General features: G+C 50.2%; 2 protein-coding genes across 3 annotated transcripts; one reads left to right on the plus strand and one right to left on the minus strand.

The window, feature by feature from the left end:
• Positions 1 to 6,294: 6,294 nt before the first annotated feature.
• PIAS3 (protein inhibitor of activated STAT 3) lies at positions 6,295 to 17,976 on the plus strand. 2 transcript variants are annotated; one of them, XM_030824733.1, is made up of 14 exons: positions 6,295 to 6,489; positions 9,161 to 9,578; positions 9,736 to 9,820; positions 10,049 to 10,099; positions 10,341 to 10,431; positions 11,600 to 11,734; positions 11,919 to 12,024; positions 12,596 to 12,669; positions 12,818 to 12,978; positions 15,349 to 15,482; positions 15,563 to 15,731; positions 15,916 to 16,049; positions 16,233 to 16,270; positions 16,784 to 17,976. In XM_030824733.1, exons 2-14 carry the CDS (start codon positions 9,164 to 9,166, stop codon positions 17,048 to 17,050), a joined length of 1,860 nt encoding a protein of 619 aa, XP_030680593.1. In that variant the 5' UTR covers positions 6,295 to 6,489; positions 9,161 to 9,163; the 3' UTR covers positions 17,051 to 17,976. The 2 variants fall into 2 exon arrangements, with proteins under 2 accessions (XP_030680593.1, XP_030680592.1); XM_030824732.1 differs by lacking the exon at positions 6,295 to 6,489 and adding an exon at positions 7,086 to 7,203.
• NUDT17 (nudix hydrolase 17) lies at positions 17,543 to 21,602 on the minus strand. Its single transcript, XM_030824753.1, is given in 11 exon segments — positions 17,543 to 18,068; positions 18,071 to 18,117; positions 18,230 to 18,382; positions 18,775 to 18,917; positions 19,153 to 19,251; positions 19,850 to 19,942; positions 20,080 to 20,105; positions 20,342 to 20,516; positions 20,518 to 20,526; positions 20,710 to 20,741; positions 20,744 to 21,602. Coding segments are annotated over 11 exon segments (984 nt in total). The 5' UTR covers positions 20,901 to 21,602; the 3' UTR covers positions 17,543 to 18,018.
• Positions 21,603 to 22,833: the final 1,231 nt, after the last annotated feature.

Here is a 22,833-nt window from a genome sequence, read left to right on the forward strand (position 1 = left end):
TCTGCCCCCATACAGGCACTGCCTCCCCAATTATCAACATCCCTCACCAGAGTGGTGTATTTGTTATAACTGATGAACCTACACTGACACATTATTATCATTCAGAGTTCATAGTTTACATTAGAGTTCATTCTTGGTGTTATAGAGTCTATTGGTTTGGACACATTTATATTGATATATATCTGTCATTATCTTTTTTTTGTCTTTGTTTGTTTGAGGCGGGGTCTTACTCTTCTGCTCAGGCTGGAGTGCAGTGGCATGATCATAACTCACTGCAGCCTCAACTTCCTGGGCTCCAGTAATCCTCCAACTCAGCCTCCCAAGTAGCTGGGACTACAGGTGAGCACCACCACACCTGGCTGATTTTTCCGTATATTTAATAGATACCAAGTTTTGCCATGTTGCCCAGGCTGGTCTCAAACTCCTGGACTCAAGTGATCCACCTGCCCCAGCTTCCCAAAGTGCTGGGGATTACAGGCATGAGTCACTGTGCCTGGCCATCTCTATATTATCATACAGAGTAGTTTTGCTGCCCTAAGAATCCTCTTTGCTCTGTCTGCTCATCTCCCCATCCCTGCTAACCCCTGGCAACCACTGATCTTTCTCCCGTCCCCAGTTGTGCTTAGTTGGAATTATACAGTATGTATCCTTTTCAGATTGGTTTCTTTGAGTTAGTAATATACATTTAAATTTCCTCCATGTCTTTCCATGGCTTGATAACTCACTTATTTTTAGTACTGAATAATATTCCATTGTCTGAATGTGTCACAATTTATTTATCCATTCACCTACTGAAGGACGTCTTGATCATTTCCAAGCTTTGGTAATTTTTTTTTTTTTTTAGCAGAGTCTCACTCTATCACCCAGGCTGGAGTGCAGTGGTGCGGTCTCAGCTCACTGTAACCTCCGCCTCCTGGGTTCATGCGATTCTCCTGCCTCAGCCTCCCGAGTAGCTGGGATTACAAGTGCATGCCACCACACCCAGGCAATTTTTTTGTATTTTAGTAGAGACGAGGTTTCACCATGTTGGCCAAGCAGTCTTGAACTCTTGACCTCAGGTGATCCACCCACCTCTGCCTCCCAAAGTGCTAGGATTACAGGCTTGAGCCACCATGCCTGGCCTTGGCAATTATTTAATTTGTTTTTGAATGAAATTCACAAATGGCCCTATAAGTCAGCAACTTTTAAACTTTTTGATCCCTAGTAAGAAATAAAAAAAAAATTTTTGAGACAGTCTCACTCTGTCACCCAGGCTGGAGTGCAGTGGTGTGATCTCAGCTCACTGCATCCTCTGCCTCCTGGGTTCAAGCTATTCTCATGCCTCAGCCTCCTGAGTAGCTGGAATTATAGGTGCGCACCACCATCCGTGGCTAATTTTTGTACTTTTTGAAGACACAGGGTTTTGCCATGTTGGCCAGGCTGGTCTCAGACTCTTGGCCTCAAGTGATCCTCCTCCCTAAGTACTGGGATTACAGGTATGAGCCACTGCATCTGGCCAAGAAATACATTTTGTATCTTGCATATACATACCTCAAATAATATTTTACTATTTCTCTTCTATTCTTTGCTAATATACTACATCAAAATGCATCCACTAATGGGTCAAGGCCCATGATTTGAAAAATAGCCCTCAGTGAAAACGGGGTTTGACACTCTTCTTTTCCACTTTCTCAAATCTGTCACAACTCTAATCTTTTTTCTCTGCCTTGGGACTGTTGAATCCATGATTTTTTTTTTTTAAAGGGGAGATTGAGAGACCTGGATTTTCTTCAAGATATACTATCTAAAATATTTTATCAAGTGTTAAACAATGTGTCAATATTTGACACATATGGTCTCACTGTTCTTTGTGCCAGGTGACAAAAGGGATGAAAAGTCTGATTCCTGGGTAGAGGATGAAGGGATACCCAAGTTTCATTTTTGCCTGTGATTCCATTCTCAGACTGAAAAAAAAATGTATCTCTCTTGGCCACTTCCCCTGGGTCTCCTCCCCTGCCTGCCCTTCCACCAGCCAGGCTGTTAGGTGAAAATGAGGCAGTGAATTCCTCTAAAATCTGGAATTGCAGTTTGGTGGCCCGCACACTGATCCCTCCCCATTCCTTCTCTCAGTCCACCCTCTGCTGGGTTACACTGGGTCAGACAGCAGTAGTTTTGGCAGTAAAGAGACTGGGTTGAGAAAAAAGAGTGGGGAGGGTCTGCCTTGGAAGACAGGGGGGCTACACAAGGGCTGCAGAGGCCGGCTCCAGAGTTTGGCCAAGGGTGAAAAAGAGCATCTGAGATATCCGGATCAGATCCTAGAGAAGGTGCAGAGGTTTTATGTGGATGGGCATGGGACTGCTTTATGGCCAGGAAAGTGGAAAAAGGAGGGATTGATGGAGAAAGGGAGAAGAGGTGCAGCTATTGAAGAAAGATCATCAAAAGGGTCTGAGTCATTTCTATTAAGGGGAACAGAACCTCTCCTTGCCTTCCTGCTCTCAATTACCAATGTGTATTAAAGGACTATTACATTTCTTGTTATATATGATGTGTGGGGTGGGGAGAATGAAGAAACTATAGACAGAAGGGTCCAGAAAGGGGGAGATCATTGGGCTAAACTCAAGAATGAGTCAGGAAGCAGCTGTGGTAATGGAAGCCAGGACTTTGGCTCCGTCCGGGGCTCCTGGAAACTGATCCCAGGATGGGCTGAGTTATGGGAGTGGTGAGTGATGCTAATGTTAACATAGGAGTAGAAACTTCCTTAGCCCCTGGTTTTCCCAGTCTCCCTCCCTAAAACTCCACAAACTTACCTCAACAGCCCCAGTCTTAAAATTTTTCTTGAGTTTATAAATTTTTTTCCCCAAAGTAGTTCTAATCCTAATGTTCCCTTTATTCCTCCTGGGCTCTCTAACAGGACTTAGTAGGGACTTATGATTCCTGCTTCACCTCCCCACTCCATTCCCCAGGCTTCAGATGTAGGAGTGTGTGGGTGAAGGTAGGTGAAACCTGGTGGGCCGTGATCAGGTTCAGACTATGTTTTTGAATGCCTTCAATCTGGAACTTTGCTTCTGATTCACAGTTTCCCTCCTTTGATAACATTAATTTATTAAACAGATATTTAAGGAGTCTACTATTTGTCAGGCACTGGGAATAGAGGCAGCACAGAAAACCTTCTTATCCTTTTGGAGCTTGCATGCAGGATAAGATTCAGGTGCCCTGGTTCCGTCATCCTGTAGGGATGCTAGAACTTATAACCTCAAATTAACTTTTTTCCAATTTATTTTTTCTCTCTTTCAATAACTTTAGTAACCTCAAATTAATTTTTTTTTTAGATGGATTATTGCTCTGTCACCCAGGCTGGAGTGCAGTGGTGTGATCTCAGCTCACTGTAACCTCTGCCTCCCTGGTTCAAGTGATTCTCTCACCTCAGCCTCCCACATAGCTGGGACTACAGGCATGCACCACCACGCCTGGCTAAGTTTTGTATTTTTAGTAGAGATGGGGTTTCACTATGTTGGCCAGGCTGGTCTTGAACTCCTGACCAGAAGTGATCCGCCTGCCTCGGCCTCCCAAAATGTTGGGATTACAGGCGTCAGCCACCATGCCTGGCCTTCAAATTAACTTTTTTCGTTTGTTTGTTTGTTTTTTGAGACGGAGTCTTGCTGTGTCGCCAGGCTGGAGTGCAGTGGCACGATCTCAGCTCACTGCAACCTCCGCCTCCTGGGTTCAAGCAATTCCCCTGCCTCAGCCTCCCAAGTAGCTGGGATTACAGGCACATGCCACCACGCCCGGCTAATTTTTTGTATTTTAGTAGAGACAGGGTTTCACCATGTTGGCCAAAATGGTCTCGATCTCCCGACCTCATGATCTGCCCACCTCGGCCTCCCAAAGTGCTGGGATTACAGGCGTGAGCCACTGCACCTGGCCCAAATTAACTTTTAAAGGAGATTCCTCCTTCACGAAATCACTAGAACTCAGGGTGAGGTTTTCTCTGAAATGTTTACAGCTTTATTTTATTTATTTATCTATTTATTTATTTATTTAGAGATGGAGTCTTGGTCTGTGCCAGGCTGGAGTGCAGTGGTGCAGTCTCAGCTCACTGCAACCTCTGCCTCCTGGGTTCAAGCAGTTCTCCTGCCTCAGCCTCCTGAGTAGCTGAAATTACAGGCATGCGCTGCCACGCCCGGCTAATTTTTTTGTATTTTTAGTAGAGACAGCGTTTCTCCATACTGACCAGGCTAGTCTCAAACTCCCAACCTCAGGTGATCCGCCCACCTCAGCCTCCCAAAGTGCTGGGATTACAGGCATGAGCCACCGTGCCCAGCATTTACAGCTTTATTTATTTTTATTTTTTATTTTATTTTAATTTAATTTCTTTTTTTTTGAGACAGAGTCACTGTCACCCAGGCTGGAGTGCAGTGGCGCGATCTCGGCTCACTGCAAGCTTCACCTCCTAGGTTCACGCCATTCTCCTGCCTCAGCCTCTCTGAGTAGCTGGGACTACAGGTGCCCACCACCACGCCCGGCTAATTTTTTGTATTTTTAGCAGAGACAGGGTTTTTACCGTGGTCTCGATCTCCTGACCTCGTGATCCGCCCGCCTCGTCCTCCCAAAGTGCTGGGATTACAAGCGTGAGCCACCGCGCCTGGCCATTTACAGCTTTATTGACGTACAACTGATATACGTCAATATGTCTCTCCAGGTAAAATGCATGTATTTGAAGTATACAATTTGATGTGTTCTCTTATGTATATACACCCATAAAACCATTACACAATCGAGATAATGAACATATCCATCACTTCCGAAAGATCCCCCCTTTGTCTCTTTTTAATAATCCTCCCTACCTTCCTCATCCTGCAACTACTGAAAATTCTCAGAAATACAAACTATAGTAACTTTTGATCTAGAGGACTGAACAGAACAACAGCAAAAAAGATCTTAGGACCTGATGAAGACTCAGGTGTTGGAAGGGAGCAGCTGGAATTTAGAACTAGTTGAGTCTAAGTTTAGCTTGAAGCACTCACCAATTTGGGTAGCAAAGCAGCAAGGAAAGAACCTGAGTGTTAGGAGAGGGTGGCATCTTCCCTAGGGACAAAAACCACAAAATAACTGGGCCTAGTTCCAGTTCAACAGGTGCCTGGGAATATCGGTAGGCTGGCACCTTCAATCTTTGGCCTGGGTAGGGTCTTATGAGGAGGATTATACTGAAGGCTTAAGCTAAATAAAAGGATTCTTCCTATTTATTAAAGCACTTTTTTTTGGTATGCTGATTATAGGTTTAATATGTCTTGTCTCTGCTGCTAGACTGTGAACTCCTGCAAGGCTTTTATGTCCTCAGCACCTAATGATCCCTGATAAGCACTCAAATATTTATTGAACAAACATGCAGCCAACTATAAAATGCTGAGTTTCTCAGTATTGTAGTACGGGTACATTTCCCTTAAGTTGGTATTTTCTGGGCCAGGCGCGGCGGCTCATGCCGGTAATCCCAGCACTTCGGGAGGCCAAGGTGAGGCGGGCGGATCACGAGGTCAGGAGTTTGAGACCAGCCTGGCCAATATGGTGAAACCCTGTCTCTACTAAAAACACAAAATTAGCCGGGCGTAGTGACGTAGGCCTGTAATCTCAGCTATTCGGGAGGCTGAGGTAGGAGAATTGCTTGAACCCGGGAGGCGGAGGTTGCAGTGAGCCAAGTCGCGCCACTGCACTCCAGCCTGGGTGACAGAGTGAGACTTCGTTTGAAAAAAATAAAATAAAATAAAGGTATTTCCATGGATACAGAAACAGATTTAATCTGGGGCCTGCATGTGAGTGATCAGCTTGGTTGGGATGGGGCCTCAGGAGGGTCCAAGGCTTTGGAGGAAGGAGAGTGGGTAGGTAGTTCAGAGAGGGACAGAAAGATCCCTTTTGTGGGTAAGAAAACCCCTCTGTTCATCTTCAGCTACACCAAAGGAATGGGGGCTCTGGTGGAGGTATTGTGCACGTGTATCTGGGGTAGTTACTGTTAGGTACACTTTGGATTCAGTACCCCAGGCTTTGCCCTAGGGAGGGACAGTTGTCATTTCAAGGAAGACTGCTTTATACTGTCAGATACCTGGTTCACACCGCCTTAGCAGCAGCGTGCCACCACCCCAATCCCATACGTAAGCGTGAGGGGTCACAGAGGTAGTGAGAATGATGGGATCCAAGGATCTCGTCTCTCCAGATCCACTCACACCAGGAGTTAATCTCTCCAACGTCGGGCTCTGAGTCCCTCCCTCTCTCGCCCGAGCTCCGCCCCACTTCCCTCTCGGCGGTCCTGGCGGGCTTCCCCTGGAGGGGGCGGCCCCAGCCCGAGCGCTAGGCCGGGCGGAGCTCCGGCCCGGGCGGAGCCTCGGCCGCCGCGTCCGGCTGCTGGACCGAACTTCTGCCGTGCGGACAGCAGGAGCGGCGCCGAGCCCCATTCCCCCACCTCTCCAGCCCGCCCTCTGAGCCTCCCGAGCCCTCTCTCCATTTCCCGCAACTGTGCTGGTAAGTCCCGCTCCCCGCACCAAACTTTTTTTGCTGCCGAGTTTGAGTCCTAGGATCGGACCACGAGCTGCATTGTAGTTGGTGTATGGGGGAGGAGGAGAGGGTGAATTGAGCATAGCCGTCTTGAACTGAATGCCGACTCCACGGCTTCCCTAAGACGGATCAGCGCTCGCCCATTTCCCGAGTTGGAAGACCTCTCGATTTTAGTTGATTAAACTTATGTAGAGATGGAGATGAGAGTTTGCGCTCCAACTTCGCTACCCCCTCCCCCTTTTCTCTGAGCTCCAGCAGTTCCCGATACTTTCCCTCCATCTTTCAAGTATCTTTGGCTCCCTAAAAGCGTGTCCCCTCCCAACTCTGCCGTGGCAAAGCCCCCATCCACCAGATACTTCGGGCCCGCCTCCTCCCCGTTGCCCTAGGGACCCCGCGATCTTGGGGGTCATACACTCCCTCCGGGGCTACGCGTCCTGCCAACCGGCCGCAGACATGTAGCTGCTGGGTCGGCTGTGGAGGGAGGGGCTCAGGCTGGGGCTTGTCCGAAGCCAGGCGGGCGGGGCCGGGAAGGGGAGGTATAGGGGGCCGGACGGGGCGGAGCAGGCGGCATTTGCGGCCGGCGCCGGAGTGGAGAGTTGTGCGCCGGTCCCTGGGCCTGAGCTCCGGCTCCGGCTAGGGCGCCTGCGATGTCTCAAGATGGCGGAGCTGGGCGAATTAAAGGTACCAGCCCCCTCCCCCATCCCCATCTGGACTGAGCCCGGCGGTACACCGTGTCCGGGAAGCGACCGAGACTGGGTGCCGGGGCTCGGGTGGGCGCCGACGACGTGGCAGGCACGGGCTGCTGAGGATGGGAGAGAAGTGGCTGAGAGCGAGGAAGGGGCTGCGGCGGGGCTCCGGGGGCGGGGCTGCGGGGCAGATGTAGGGGTGGGGCCGAGGGGAATTGCAGCTGTTGGGGGCTGAGGCGCAGGGGGCGGGGACGAGGGGTAGAAGTCGGATTTAGTAGTAAGGGCAGTTGTTGGGGTAGGGCCAGGGGGAAAAGCTGCTGTAGAGGCACTGGGGGCGAGTCGATCAAGGCCAAGAGATGCAACAGTAGGGGGCAGATGCAGGGATGGGACCACGGGGCAGATGTAGGGGAGGCTCCGGGGGAAAGGCAGCTGAGACGATAGGGTCTTTGGGGCTACTCTCGGGATCCGAGCTTTGGGAAATACCAGTAGGCTGCTGAGATGCAGGGGGCGGGGCTGTGCGGGCCGATACCTCGAGGGGTGGGGCAGAAGCATCCTGGAGGCTCAGAGGAAGGTCCTGCCTTAGTGAATCGCGGTGTTTGGGCAGAGGCAGAGGCATGTGAAACTATGGGATAGAAAGGTGGGAAGTTATAGGGAAAGCTAATGGAGAAAAAAAGACGGGACAGAGGAGATAAGGATGGGGAGAAAGAGGAGCAAGTTTCTCATCACATTCCATAAAAGGGGTCCAAGACAAAGCCTCCTATGAGAAGAATCGTGTAGGGCTAGCAAGCCCTGCCCATGACAGGATCTCCTAGAGATTCACAGAAGGGAGTCTTCTAAGGAGAGCGCTCCCCTCCTGCTACACAGAGTTTGGAGGGTGACCACATCTGAGGACATCTCATAGAACCTCAAACTACCGAGTTCATCCGCCTGCCTCCTGGTTTTCCTCTGCCCTTTGAAATGGAGCTATGGTCCTGGGCAGGCTGGAGGTCTAGCCACTGGGCCCGGCTACCTTCAGGGGATTTGCGATTCTGTGCTGTAACTCAGAGGCTTTTTCTTCATCCACCCAGGGCCTCTGTTTAGATCTCTGCCCTCTCCTTTTCCACCCCTATGGGGGGGCTGTAGGTTGTAGAGGAGTATTATGTTCTCTGTGTAGGAGAGATGCCAGATAATGGTTCCTGGCAGATAGAGTAAACAGGCAGGATACTTGGACTCAGTGATTCACTGTTATTCTCCCTGACCCAAGTTTTGGTCCTGTTTCCCTTCCAGAAAAATAGGACTAAGTTGTGGGGAGGGGGTGGTGATATAAATGATTCCAAGAAAGGATCTGGGGGAGTTATGAGCATTGAACCCTGACCTGAAAACCCTGGCCACAGAAGCTTCAGAGGCTTGGGGGAAATAGCCGAGGTGAATTAAGGTGGTTGGGAGGGGTGGGCTGAAGGGCACAATCCTCCAGCCACCTGGCCCCTTTCTTCCCCATGGGGCTGTCTGGCTTGAATCCTCTTGTCTCTCCCTCCTTCTCTCTGTCTCCTATCCTGTTCCCAGGAGGCTGGGATGGGTTTGAGAGTCTGAGAAAGGGCAAGAGAGGAGATAAGCAGCTTAAAGGAATGTCCAGGGACGGAGGTGCGAGGCTGTATGGACTCGGAGGTGTGTCTGAGGGTACCTTGCTGTCTGCCATTCCCTGCCCCACTCTGGCTGCTTCCAGGCCTGGGGAAATAGTGTTGCTCAAGCTCGGGGGTGGTGGTGATGATGCTGTCCTGATGGTTGCTAAAGTGGGACTGAGATGTCCCTTTGGATAGGTCGACTACCTGGCAGTAATCCACTAGCTGCGAAGCATCATCTTTCCCATCAGTGCTGGAGGGAAAGGCACTGCCCACCTGGTAGCTCAGCCCATGTCTTGGCAGGGCAGGCCTGTGCAAGGGAGGATGCTCAAGCTTTTCTCTTCTTCTCCACAGCACATGGTGATGAGTTTCCGGGTGTCTGAGCTCCAGGTGCTTCTTGGCTTTGCTGGCCGGAATAAGAGTGGACGGAAGCACGAGCTCCTGGCCAAGGCTCTGCAGCTCCTGAAGTCCAGCTGTGCCCCTAGTGTCCAGATGAAGATCAAAGAGCTTTACCGACGACGCTTTCCCCGGAAGACCCTGGGGCCCTCTGATCTCTCCCTTCTCTCTTTGCCCCCTGGCACCTCTCCTGTAGGCTCCCCTGGTCCTCTAGCTCCCATTCCCCCAACCCTGTTGGCCCCTGGCACCCTGCTGGGCCCCAAGCGTGAGGTGGACATGCACCCCCCTCTGCCCCAGCCTGTGCACCCTGATGTCACCATGAAACCATTGCCCTTCTATGAAGTCTATGGGGAGCTCATCCGGCCCACCACCCTTGGTATGGCTCTTTGTGGTCCCTTAGTCTTCTGGATTCCCTACCTGTTCCCCAAACATCTCTTAGGCTTTAGTCCTATGGGATCAGCGACCTGGGACGGGGGCGATTTCTGTGGCTGCCTGTGCATGGGCTTGGAATAACTGCCCCTTTGTATCCTCAGCATCCACTTCTAGCCAGCGGTTTGAGGAAGCGCACTTTACCTTTGCCCTCACACCCCAGCAAGTGCAGCAGATCCTTACATCCAGGTACATCTCTTCCAGTCTTCCTGCCTCATCCCTGTACTCTGCTTTCTGACTTTCTTCTCTTCTGCCCTGCGCTCTTCCCTATCCATCCTCCTATACCTACTTGTCTCTCGTTCTTTTGTGTGTCTCTTCTCTATCTCCTGGACATCTAACTTTCAGCCTTTCTGTGCATTCACCCTTGCCCTCTGGGGGCTACATGCTGACATCTCTTCATCTCCCTCCCTGTTACAGAGAGGTTCTGCCAGGAGCCAAATGTGATTATACCATACAGGTGCAGCTAAGGTGAGTTCATCCTCCCTGCCTATACTAGGTACCCACTGGGGGTAGGAGTGAAGTAGGGGTATGACAGATACCCTTACGAGATGTCCCTGCTCTGCCACTGCCTACAGCAGCCCTGCGACTCTTGTTGGATGCTGAGGGCTTCAGGCATCTATGACTGATTTTCTGGGGTTCCCTGTCTCTCTGCCAGATTCAAGTAAAGAAATTTCTTCCCACTCTTTCTTCCTTTCTCATCTCTTACCAGGTTCTGTCTCTGTGAGACCAGCTGCCCCCAGGAAGATTATTTTCCCCCCAACCTCTTTGTCAAGGTCAATGGGAAACTGTGCCCCCTGCCGGTAAATGCTGTCCCCTTCTTCTGTCAGTAATCCCTTACCGTTTCAGTTCATAAATATTAACTACAAACCTATTCTGAAAGAGACATGCCTAGCACAGTGCGTGGCACATAGTAGGTGCTCAGTTTACTGACTGAATCAATATAATCTCGAGAGTATTAAGATAGGGCTGAACAAAGGTTTTGTGAGAACTCGGAGGAGGACATTAGTTCAACCCGAGATGTAAGAAAGACTTCTTTTTTGTTTTTTTTTTTGAGACAGAGTCTCTCCCTCTGTCACTCAGGCTGGAGTACAATGGCGCGATCTCTGCTCACTGCAACCTCTGCCTCCCTAGTTCAAGCAATTCTCTTGCCTCAGCCTCCGAAATAGCTGGGATTACAGGTGCCCACCACCCCGCCCGGCTAATTTTGGTATTTTTAGTAGAGACAGAGTTTTACCATGTTAGCTAGGCTTGTCTTGAACTCCTGACCTCAGGTGACCCGCCCGCCTTGGCTTCCTAAAGTGCTGGGATTACAGGCATGAGCCAGTGCACCCGGCCAGAAAGACTTGACCCCAGAGCCAAGAGTTAGAAAAGGTGAGGCATCCAGCCGGGTGCGGTGGCTCACGCTTGTAATCCCAGCACTTTGGGAGGCCGAGGCGGGCGGATCACGAGGTCAGGAGATCGAGACCACGGTGAAACCCCGTCTCTACTAAAAATACAAAAAAAAATTAGCCGGGCGTGGTGGCGGGCGCCTGTAGTCCCAGCTACTCGGAGAGGCTGAGGCAGGAGAATGGCGTGAACCCGGGAGGCGGAGCTTGCAGTGAGCCGAGATTGCGCCACTGCACTCCAGCCTGGGCGACAGAGCGAGACTCCGTCTCAAAAAAAAAAAAAAAAAAAAAGAAAAGGTGAGGCATCCTTATTCCTCCTCCTCAGGGACTCAGTGAGTGGGTTCCTTTTTTCTCGATCAATAAATAAGCTCTCCTTTCTCCCCAGGAGTGAACCCCACACACGGCCCTAGACAGTGCTCCAGTTTTGTGAGCCACTGAATGGGCCTCATACCCTTGGTCAGTGAGTGAGTGAGTTGGCCTTCCCTCTAGGGATTGAATAACCCGAGACAAGATATCTTTTGTTGAAAGAGCAGAGCCGCTTCCCAGAGCCACTTCTCCACTGACCAGTCCCTCCCTTCTCCAGGGTTACCTTCCCCCAACCAAGAATGGGGCCGAGCCCAAGAGGCCCAGCCGCCCCATCAACATCACACCCCTGGCTCGACTCTCAGCCACTGTTCCCAACACCATTGTGGTCAATTGGTCATCTGAGTTTGGACGGGTGAGCACAGCTAAAGCAGGTGCCTGGAAAAGCCTGCTGAGGGTGAAGGGGAACCATCCCCAGTGTCCTGGGTTGGGGAAGCATTTTCCTCTTTATGGGTCTGTCTCTGGTCCTCATGGAACAAAAGTGGGCAGTGGTGGTATGAGAAGCAGAGGCTAATTGTCTACCCCCTGCCTCCAAGTAGAATTACTCCTTGTCTGTGTACCTGGTGAGGCAGTTGACTGCAGGAACCCTTCTACAAAAACTCAGAGCAAAGGGTATCCGGAACCCAGACCACTCGCGGGCACTGAGTGAGTAACATCTTTTCTCTCTTCCCCACCCGATCTGGATCCAAGTCTTCCTGGCCCTCCAGCCTTCATAATTAAACCCATACCTCTTTTTTGACAACTTACTCCCCTTCTCACATGAACCCCAACCCTCCCCCTCTACCCCTGACCAGTCTTCCAGTCTTTATAGTTGAAGTTGGACCACTCCCAGGCACCCTTGAATTTCCAGTCATGTATCTGCTTTGCACCTCACAGTCCCTAACTCCAGCCCTGCTAGAATATGGCCTCTCTGGACTGGAAAGAATCTTAGGGGTCCTCTAATCTAACCCTCACATGATGCTTCAACTCCTCCAGATCATCTCTAACATAGCCAGAGTGTCACGCTATGTTTAAGCATCTTCAGGGATGGGAAAATCCCCCACACCCAACCTTCATCATCCATGTCCCAGACCACTTCCATGTGACGTACCACTGGCCCCCAAAGATGCTCCACCCAGCAGCCTCTCAGCCAGAGCCATCTGTTCCTGGCCTTACCAACTCCTGGGCTTCCTCCAGCCTTGCTGACCCCATGGCTCTGGCCTCACTTTTGTTTCAGTCAAGGAGAAATTGACTGCTGACCCTGACAGTGAGGTGGCCACTACGAGTCTCCGGGTGTCACTCATGTGCCCGGTGGGTAAAAGGGGAGAAGGGAACAGGGTGGGAAGGGAGTTGGGTTTAGCCTGTGGACTTTGATGAGGGTTCCTAGGGATACTGGAGTGAAGTTTTCTGGGATGAAACCAGAGTGGGGCCTCTGACAAGAGAACTTGCTTCTCCTCAGCTAGGGAAGATGCGCCTGACTGTCCCTTGTCGTGCCCTCACCTGCGCCCACCTGCAGAGCTTCGATGCTGCCCTTTATCTACAGATGAATGAGAAGAAGCCGACATGGACATGTCCTGTGTGTGACAAGAAGGCTCCCTATGAATCTCTTATCATTGATGGGTAGGGCCATTTTGCTTCCTCTTACCTAGGACATCCACTAGAACCCTCTTTTCTTGGTTATTTCTTTTTCTTTTTCTTTTTTCTTTTTCTTTTTTTTTTTTTTTTGAGATGGAGTCTTACTCTGTTGCCCAGGCTGGAGTGCAGTGGCGCAATCTTGGCTCACTGCAACCTCCACCTCCCAGGTTCAGGCGATTCTCCTGCCTCAGCCTCCTGAGTAGCTGGGATTACAGGCGCCCACCACCATGCCTGGCTAATTTTTGTATTTTTAGTAGAGACGGGGTTTCACCATGTTGGCCAGGCTGGTCTTGAAGTCCTGACCTCAGGTGATCCGCCCACCTCGGCGTCCTAAAGTGCTAGGATTACAGGCATGAGACACCATGCCCAGCCTATATTTCTTTTTCCTTTTAGCCACCACCTCCTTCAGGGTTTTTAATTCATATGCCTTACTTCCCCTCACATGAACTGCAATTCTCACCTTGTCTATCCCTTTTACCAATCTGTGTGTGTGTGTGTGTGCATGTGTATGGAGGGGGAGGGCAACATTAAGGACTTAGTATATACAAGGCATCTTGCTGAGCGCTTTGCTCAGCAAGTTCAATGAGTTATCTCATTGAATCCTCACAATAACCCTATAGACTCGGCTCCTACCTGTAATTCCAACACTGGAAGGCTGAGATGGGAAGATCATTTGAGGCTAGGAGTTTGAGACCAGCCTGGGCAACATAGTAAGACCCTCTCTCTATAAAAAATTTAAAAAATTAGCCAGACATGTTATAACAGCTCATGACTGTAGTCTTAGCTGCTCAGGAGGCTGAGGTGGGAGGATGGCTTGAACCCAGGAGTTTGAGGCTACAGTGAGCTATGATTGCATTACTGCACCCCAGCCTGGGCAACAGATTGAGACCCTGTCTCAAAAAAAGAAATAATCCTATGATTGGCTAGTGACACTCACCCAGAAAAAAAAAAAGAAAAAAAAAAACCCTATGAGGTAGGTAGTATCATTACATATGAGGAAACTGAGGCCGAGAGAGATTGAGCCTTGCTCAAGGTTATATTGTTAAGTGGCAGAGCCAGTGTACTGAACTGTCATAATATATCACCTATGACAACTACCTGACTTCCCACTGAGCATTGCAATAAGGTTCTTTTGAGGGCCTGGATGTTCTAATCTTTTGATCTTGCTAATCTTAACCCCTTTTTGGAATCTACATTATGGTTCTTGTTCCCAGTGCTCCCCCACTTTTTGTTTGTTTGTTTTTTTGTTTTTGAGACAGGGTCTCGTTCTGTTGCCCAGACTGTAGTATAGTATCACAATCATAGCTCACTGAAGCCTCGACCTCCTGGCCTCAAGTGATCCTCCCACCTTGGCCTCCCAAAGTGCTGGGATTGCAGGCATAAGCTACCATGCCTGGCCCCTAGTGCCTTTATTTATTTATTTTTACACAAGTGTTTAGAAAGCCAAAGACCCAGTGCCTTTTGGAGATGGTTTATGGACTTCTGTATCTCTGCTGCTTTTGTTCCTTATACTACACGTAAGTGCTCAGATTTTTTTTTTTTTTTTTTGAGACGGTGTTTCACTCTGTCACCCAGGCTGGAGTGGTATGGCACAGTCTCGTGATCTCAGCTCACACAACCTCTGCCTCCTGGGTTCAAGCAGTTCTCCTGCCTCAGCCTCCTGAGTAGCTGGGATTACAGGCATGTGCTGCCACATCCGGCTAATTTTGTATTTTTGGTAGAGATGGGGTTTCACCATGTTGGCCAGGCTGGTCTCGAACTCCTGACCTCAGGTGATCCACCCTCCTCAGTCTCTGAAAGTGTGATTATAGGCGTGAGCCACCACGCCGGCCTTCTTTTTTTTTTTGAGGCAGAGCCTTGCTCTGTTGCCCAGGGTGGAGAACAGTGGCGTGGCGTGATCTAGGCTCACTGCAACCTCTGCCTCCCGGGTTCAAGCTATTCTCATGCCTCAGCCTCCCAAGTAGCTGGGATTATAGGCATGTGCCACCACACCTGGCTAATTTTTGTATTTTTAGTAGAGATGAGGTTTCACCATGTTGGCCAGGCTGGTCTTGAACTCCCAGCCTCAAGTGATTCACCTGCCTGTACCTCCCAAAGTGCTGGGATTACAGACATGAGCCACTGCACCCGGCCTCAGATTGTATTTATTTTAAAACCTATTACTTACTTTGCAAAGCTCTTTTACATACCTTGTGTTATTTGATTCCAACATCTCAGAGAGGTCCAGTAGGATGGATAATGTCCTTATTTTACAGATGAGGAAACTGAGATACAGGAAGGTGAGTTACAGAACTCTCTGGCTACTGTTCTGCTCATCTCCCAGCCCCATGAATTTTCATCTCTCTCCTCCCCCAGTTTATTTATGGAGATTCTTAGTTCCTGTTCAGATTGTGATGAGATCCAATTCATGGAAGATGGATCCTGGTGCCCAATGAAACCCAAGAAGGAGGCATCTGAGGTTTGCCCCCCGCCAGGGTATGGGCTGGATGGTGAGTGACCCCCTATTCCCCAGCTAAGCTAAATCTTGGATGGCCTCTTCTCTGAGACATAGTCTTCTTAATACCCGCAGGCCTCCAGTACAGCCCAGTCCAGGAGGGAAATCCATCAGAGAATAAGAAGAAGGTCGAAGTTATTGACTTGACAATCGAAAGCTCATCAGATGAGGAGGATCTGCCCCCTACCAAGAAGCACTGTTCTGTCACCTCAGCTGCAATCCCGGCCCTACCTGGAAGCAAAGGGTATGAGAAAATAGGCTGAATCTACAGCAAAAGGGACAGGGGAAGAAGTCAGGAATGCTTTCTGATCATTGGGCAAAGCCTGGGGCAAGAGAAATGTGGAGGAGACAGAGAGGGAACCTGGGGACCTGAGCTGGGTGAGGGCATCTATGGTTTGCTGGCTGCCTCAGCTCCTCTCTACCCACAGAGTCCTGACGTCTGGCCACCAGCCATCCTCGGTGCTAAGGAGCCCTGCTATGGGCACGTTGGGTGGGGATTTCCTGTCCAGTCTCCCACTACATGAGTACCCACCTGCCTTCCCACTGGGAGCCGACATCCAAGGTATGACATGGATCATAAGATGGACCCTGCACTGCCACACCCTCCCCAGAGCTACATCAGAACCACTGTTCCTTCTCAAAGCCTCCTGCTTCTCCTGCAAGGGGCCACAGTCCAAAGTGCTTTGTCTTTTGGTGGTAAAGGGGTCAGATAGGAGGTTAATTTTGATTTTTCTTTTCCTGTCAGGTTTAGATTTATTTTCATTTCTTCAGACAGAGAGTCAGGTAAGTGGTTCTTTCTTCAGGTCTCAGATCTCTGAAGCTTCCTTTCTGGGCACTGATGGGGCCCCTCCCTCTCTTATGATCTCTGGGGATGTAAATCTGCTTTCCCGTGAGGGCAGTGGGGTGTAGGTAGCTTATTACCTCCTCAGCCCCACTGGTAGTTCTGAGATTCCTACTTAGGCCTCCTTCCTAGAGCCCCTGTTACTTTTCTGCCCTGGCCTACTCACCCCACCCCCGTGTGCACTTAGAGCACCATGCCTGCTCTAACCGGACATTCCACACATTTCAGACGCCCACAAAGCCAAGAACCTAACAAGTTGGAGGAGCTCTCTCAAGGCAGGGAAAGGGGAAGGGTGTGGGGAAGTAGGGGAAAGAGGGAGAGGCTCTCCTGCTTCTCAAGAGAATACCTTGGGATCCACAGGGATTGATTGCTCTCATACAGCATTTCTGAGATGAGTGACTGGGAGGTGGGGAAGTCAGGATGAGATCTTAAACTATGCCCTTGATTCTTCCTAGCACTATGGCCCCTCCGTCATCACCTCACTAGATGAACAGGATGCCCTTGGCCACTTCTTCCAGTACCGAGGGACCCCTTCTCACTTTCTGGGCCCACTGGCCCCCACGTTGGGGAGTTCCCACCGCAGTGCCACTCCGGCGCCCCCTCCTGGCCGTGTCAGCAGCATTGTGGCCCCTGGGGGGGCCTTGAGGGAGGGGCATGGAGGACCCCTGCCCTCAGGTCCCTCTTTGACTGGCTGTCGGTCAGACATCATTTCCCTGGACTGAGTTCCTTGGATTATGGAAACTTCGCTGTCCCCCAACACTGAGCAAGTATGCTGTGGAGTCCCAACCCCAGCTACTCTGATCCCTCTGGGGGCTCTGGCCAAGGGCCAGACAGACCTTCACAGATGCCTACTTTTGGCCTCATCTCTGCCTGACAAGGCCAGCACCCAAAGGGTTAATATTTAACCTCTTTTTAAGGACACTGGGGTCTGTTTTTGGAAATGTTCTTTAGATGGTGGCACATTCCTTTGGGTATGTTAACCTAGGCAGTGGGAGGCAAATGGGATGGGATGTGAGCTGGGAGAAGGGCTGAACCCTCAGCCTTGACTAAGTCTAGAGCCTCTTGGGGAAGGGGCACCTCTCTTGAACCCCAGATGCTCTCTCTTCTTATCCCCCAAACCCATGGGCTCTATTTCTTCTTCACATCCATTGTCTCTTCATGTCCATTCCATTCCCTTCGGCCAAACAGACAGGTGGAAAAACTGAGACAGGCAGTTTCAGAGATGGACAGAGAACTTTATTTTGGATTGTGGATGTGGACTTTTTTGTACATAAATAAGAAAAAACCAAAATACTCCAAAGATGACTTCCCCTGCCTTCTACTCCAGTATGACAGAGGAGGATGCAAGGCCTTAGCCATGATCCCCAGGGGTTTGGGAGTCAGGCCTGGCCTATTGCTTGGGTCTCTCTCTATTTATATATTTAAGTTCACAGTGTTTCTTATTCCACCCTAAGCTTCTAGAGGCTCATGGACCTGTGGTTAGGCCTGGCTCATTCTGCACCTTTCCGGGGAGGTGGAAGGACCCTGTGCCCTCCTTCCCAATCTTCTTTTTCAGGCTCGCCAAGGCCTTGGACCTATGTTGTAATTCTACTTTTTATTTCTAAAGTTGTAGTGAAGCTGTCACCCATAATAAAGATTGTGAATGTTCTGTGAGTGTCATGGAGATGGGCTAGGGAGGGGATTTTACACTTCACTTTCCAGACCCCTGGTTTGGGGGAAGAGGGTCCATGTTCCATTCTTTGCTGGCCCTGGGTCCAGGTGAGCTGCACTTTTACACGGTGGGGGTGTTCTGTGGAGGAATTCCAAGAGAGGTTGTCCTTCCCTCCTTTCCCCCATGCCTGTAAAAACTAGACCATTCCAGCCCAGTACTGTGGAGCTCTTCAGTCCTTTTTCACTTTTACCTGCCCAGATGTTGCAGCCAGAGCTTGAGGGCAAACTTGGTTCCAGTGCTGACTCTCTCTGTGCCCTCTGCCATGGTTGGGATCATCCGCAGGAGGGTGGACATGGGCAGGACCAGAGGTCGGGCTCTTCCATCCTCCTCTAGTTCCACTGCACTGCATGGTGACAACTCCTGTTGGGGCTGTGCCTTGTAGCTTACAAAGAACTTACATATATGTTAGGTCCCCGAATCCTCCCAACTACCACAGGAGGTGGGTGGGTGTTGACCTCATTTGCAGAAAGGAAACAGGTTCAAGGAGGGTTAAATGACTTGCCCCTGTGTTAGAACTGACACTTAGACCTTCAATGCTAGCCAGTTAGAGCAAGAATCCTTGGGGTTTGATGGTCAGTGTCTTAGATTTCCTGTACCTTCTTAATTATCAGCTGACCCACTCTCCTTAACTCTCCCCCACAACACAAAATTCCATCCTGAGGACAGGACAGACGCTGAACTTCTCAACATGAATATGTTGGTGTATTAGAGGCTGAGGGAGAAGCTCTTACTTACAGGACAGAGGGTGGTAGGTCCTGGGGGAGAAGTCTAGGTGTCGGTGTCTCTGTCCTAACCTCTGTGGCAGCCACTGCAGCAGCTACATCTGGTGTCAGCGACGTAAGGGCACTCACCTCACTTGGGTTTGGTTGGATCCGGGCCTGGGGTCAGACATGGTGACCCCTCAGTCATTGCCTCTCCCTGGGCTGCCTGTTCGTGATCAAAACCTACCTGCAGGTTTCATAGAGAAAGGCAGGAGCAAGGGGAAAGGGTATTGCATATTCTTCGTTATCTCTGACTACCCCCCCCACCCCCCGCCCAGCTCCTAATCACAGTTAGAACCAGGTTGCTTGGGCTCCCCTGAGCCCTGTTTCCTTCCCTCACTGCCAGCCCTACCTGCAACTGCTGCTGTGATTCCTGGGAGATCACGAGTAGATACAGAACAATGTGATGGTATTTGGGTAAACCCCAGCTCAGCCTAGGAGGGTAGGCAGACTAGGAAAAGAAAACAGCAAAAGTGAGAACTTTCTGTCCCTTTTTTTTTTTTTTTTTAAGACAGATTTTCGCTCTTGCCGCCCAGGCTGGCATGCAATGGCGTGATCTTGGCTCACTGCAACCTTTGCCTCCTGGGTTCAAGCGATTCTCCAGCCTCAGCCTCCAGAGTAGCTGGGATTACAGGCACCTGCCACCACGCCCAGCTAATTTTTGTATTTTTAGTAGAGACGGGGTTTTGCCATGTTGTCCAGGCTGGTCTCGAACTTCTGGCCTCAGGTGATCCGCCCACCTCCGCCTCCCAAAGTGTTGGGATTACAGGCGTGAGCCACCGTACCTGGCCCTTTCTGTCACTTTTTGAGACTTCGTTAATACAGCTTTAGAGTGAAACAGTGGTAGCCAAAAGCTGAGGGTGTGGATGGTACAGATGACACAGCAGGGACATGGGTGAGGGTTATGGATTTGGGGACTCCAGCCCACTTATGTGCTATTGTTTCCCTTGTAGCCAAGGCAGGTAGGGGCTGATCTATGCACTTTGGTGGGTAGTTGTTGAGGTCTCTTGGTTAAATATGGAGGAGCTTCTCCCAGCTCCTTGTCTCACCTCCCATAAACCCAGAGGGACCCAAGAGAACTGGTCCTGGGGCAGGTGTAGTCCACTCTGCTCCCAAAGTTCTCGAAGCCCTCCGTCCAGCAGCTGGGAGTCAGAGAAGACACATCAGAGGGGCCAGTGCCTGACTCTTCCAAGTCCTTTTGCTTGCCCCTCCCTCAGCCCACACCCAAGGTGGTCCCAGGCATGGGTCTCGGCTCAGGTTGGATCAGCTGACTGGTTACCTCCTCCTCAAGTTCCACGTGCCCACCTGCAACAACAGTGGGGCCAGTAGGTGAATGGTGGTGGTCTTGGCCAGGGCCCCCCCACTCATTGTTGACACTCCTCTCCCCTCCAGTGGACACAGAGGGAGTTGCAGTCCCTTGTGACTATGAACATGCCACATTTTGGGGCCCACTTTATCCTTCTGAGACTGGGAAAAACATTGTTGCGGGGAAAGGGCAAATTTCTTCTCTGTACTTGGGGCCTTGTCCCCAGAATACTCACCCGGGGGTACCCAGAGGTTGGGGGAAACGCTGAGGGTGCGTGCCCTTCTGGTTAGCAAGACAGTCTTGTCGCTGGACTGCAGAATGACGGCCACACCCAGGTCCACACCTCGATCTGTGGGCAGCTCAGCCCCAGGGACCCTGGGCCGCTCCTCCAGGGCCGCAAAAGGGCAGAAAAGGGGGTCGCTGGCAGAAGGAAGCCAGCTGGGTTAAGGCTTCAGAAGTGGGGCGGCACTGGGTGGGCGTGACTTTCAAAAATGGGGCTACACCGCGCGTTGGGGGCGGGGTCCTCGCCGCCAGTTCCCACCCGATTTCAGTCCCCATCTTCGGCCCTTCACTGCCCCCGCTCTGGGGCCCCCTTCTGCTGACCTGGAGCGGAAGCCTAGCGGAGGCGCCTGGAAGGGCCTGCTCGAGAGGACAAGCCGTCCTCGCTTCAAGCTGCAGTGAATGGGCCACGGCCCGAGCCCTGGCCCGGCTCCCAGGAGGCCACACACACTCCGTGCGAAGCTCACCGACTCTGGACGCCCGGACAGGAGCAGCTGCACCCGCACCGCGGCCATAACGCGACGCTGGAGTCGCTGCGGCCCGCCTGGCGCCCTCTGGTGGCCTAGCGACGCTTCCCCTCGGAGCGTTCCGCGGGGTCGGAAGGTAGCGGGGTTTCCGAAAGTCCCCGGGGAAGTAAGGGCACATCTTTTGAGGATGACCCATGGGTATAATATTAAACCACAAAGAAGAATACCTCTAAATGCTCAGCTCCTATTCCTTCCTATCTTCTCTGTTTAGGACAATGACCCCCAGACCGAATGACTTCAGGACTCACATGTTACTTCCAACCAGCCCTAAGCTGAACTATAAGCATCCTCTACAGCACTGTGCACACCTGTTACAGCAGACATCACTTCGAATTAATTATCTCCAAGCGAAACACACCAAATAACATTTTCGATACCATTTCTCCTTTCACTTCACTCAAATGGCAACCAAGTATGCAGATGCTATCTCCTTAAACTTCCTCAAACCCATGTTCTCTCCAGCCTTCATTCATTGCCCTAGTTTAAGCCTTCCTCATATTTTGCCTGAAATATTATTGCAAGTCTCCAAATAGTCTTGCCCCTATCAGTTCATTCTCTACAGTGCTGCCAGAGTGATGTTTTGAGAGTCTCGCTCTACAGCCCGGACTGGAGTGCACTGGCGTGATCCCAGCTCACTGCAACCTCCATCTCCCAGGTTGAAGAGATTCTCGTGCTTTAGCTTCCGAAGTAGCTGGGATTACAGGGCGCCCACCACCACGCGCAGCTTTTTTTTTTTTTTTTTTTTTTGAGACGGAGTCTCGCTCTGTCACCCAGTCTGGAGTGCAGTGGCGCCATCTCAGCTCACTGCAACCTCCACCTCCCTGGTTCAAGCGATTCTCCTGCCTCAGCCTCCTGAGTAGCTGGGATTACAGGTGTGCACTACCACACCTGGCTAAGTTTTAAATTTTTTTGTAAAGATGAAATCTCTGTTGCCCAGGCTGTGCTTGAACTCATGGCTTCAACTGATCCTCCCAGTGTGTTGGCATTACAGGATTGAAGCACCATCAAAATTATCATCTTCTGTTTCGAAATGTACAGTAAATTAGTAACTATGCCACCCTATCTATCCAACGCCAGTCTTATTTCTTCAAACTGTGTTATCTGTGCCCACTAATCAACTTCTCTTTATCCTCCCCATCCTTTCTAGCTTCTGGTAACTACCAATCTATTTATTTTCTTGAGATCCACTTTTTTAGCCCCTATGTGAGACAGAACATGCAGTATTTGTTTCTGTGCTTGGTTTATTTTACTTAACATAATGACCTCCAATTCCATCCATGTTGCTGCCAATGACAGGATTTCATTCATTCTTATGACTGAATAATACATACATTTTCTTTAGCCTTTCATCTATTGATGGGCACTTAGGTTGATTCCATGTTTTGGCTATCGTGAATACTGCTGCAATAAACATGGGAGTGCAGGTATCTTTTTGATATATTCTTTCCTTTTGGACTATATATATATACACACACACACACACACCCAGTAGTGGAATTGCTGGAGCATAGTTCTATTTTTAGTTTTTTGAGGAACCTCTGTAGTCTTCCACAGTGGCTGTACCAATTTACATTCCCAACAGTGTACCAGGCAGGGCTCTCCTTTTTCCACATCCTCACTAGCATTCATTATTTCTTCTTGATAAATTAATTGGGGTGAGATGGTATCTCATTGATTTTGATTTCCATTTCTCTGATTAGTGATGTTGAACATTTTTTAATGTATCTGTTGGCCATTTGTATATCTTCTTTCGAAAACTACCTATTCAGATCTTTTGGCCATTTTTAAGTTGGATTGTTCTTTTTGCTATTGTTTGAGCTCCTTGTATATTGTTTATTAATCCCTTGTTAAGATAGTTTGCAAATAAAGCATCCTCATCTTTCAAACTATACATTGTCACTTTCTCTGTGTTCCCTTCCCT

The sequence above is a fragment of the Nomascus leucogenys genome, chromosome 12 (genome assembly GCF_006542625.1).
Source record: "Nomascus leucogenys isolate Asia chromosome 12, Asia_NLE_v1, whole genome shotgun sequence".
Lineage (NCBI taxonomy): Eukaryota > Metazoa > Chordata > Mammalia > Primates > Hylobatidae > Nomascus > Nomascus leucogenys.

Bases quoted from the DNA above. Each gene is read 5' to 3' on its own strand.
- PIAS3 (XM_030824732.1), top strand. From the start codon at position 7,180: ATGGCGGAGCTGGGCGAATTAAAG. The intron at 9,579-9,735 runs GTATGGCTCTTT...TTGTATCCTCAG, and splicing joins CATCCGGCCCACCACCCTTG to CATCCACTTCTAGCCAGCGG. The intron at 16,271-16,783 runs GTAAGTGGTTCT...GATTCTTCCTAG, and splicing joins TTCTTCAGACAGAGAGTCAG to CACTATGGCCCCTCCGTCAT.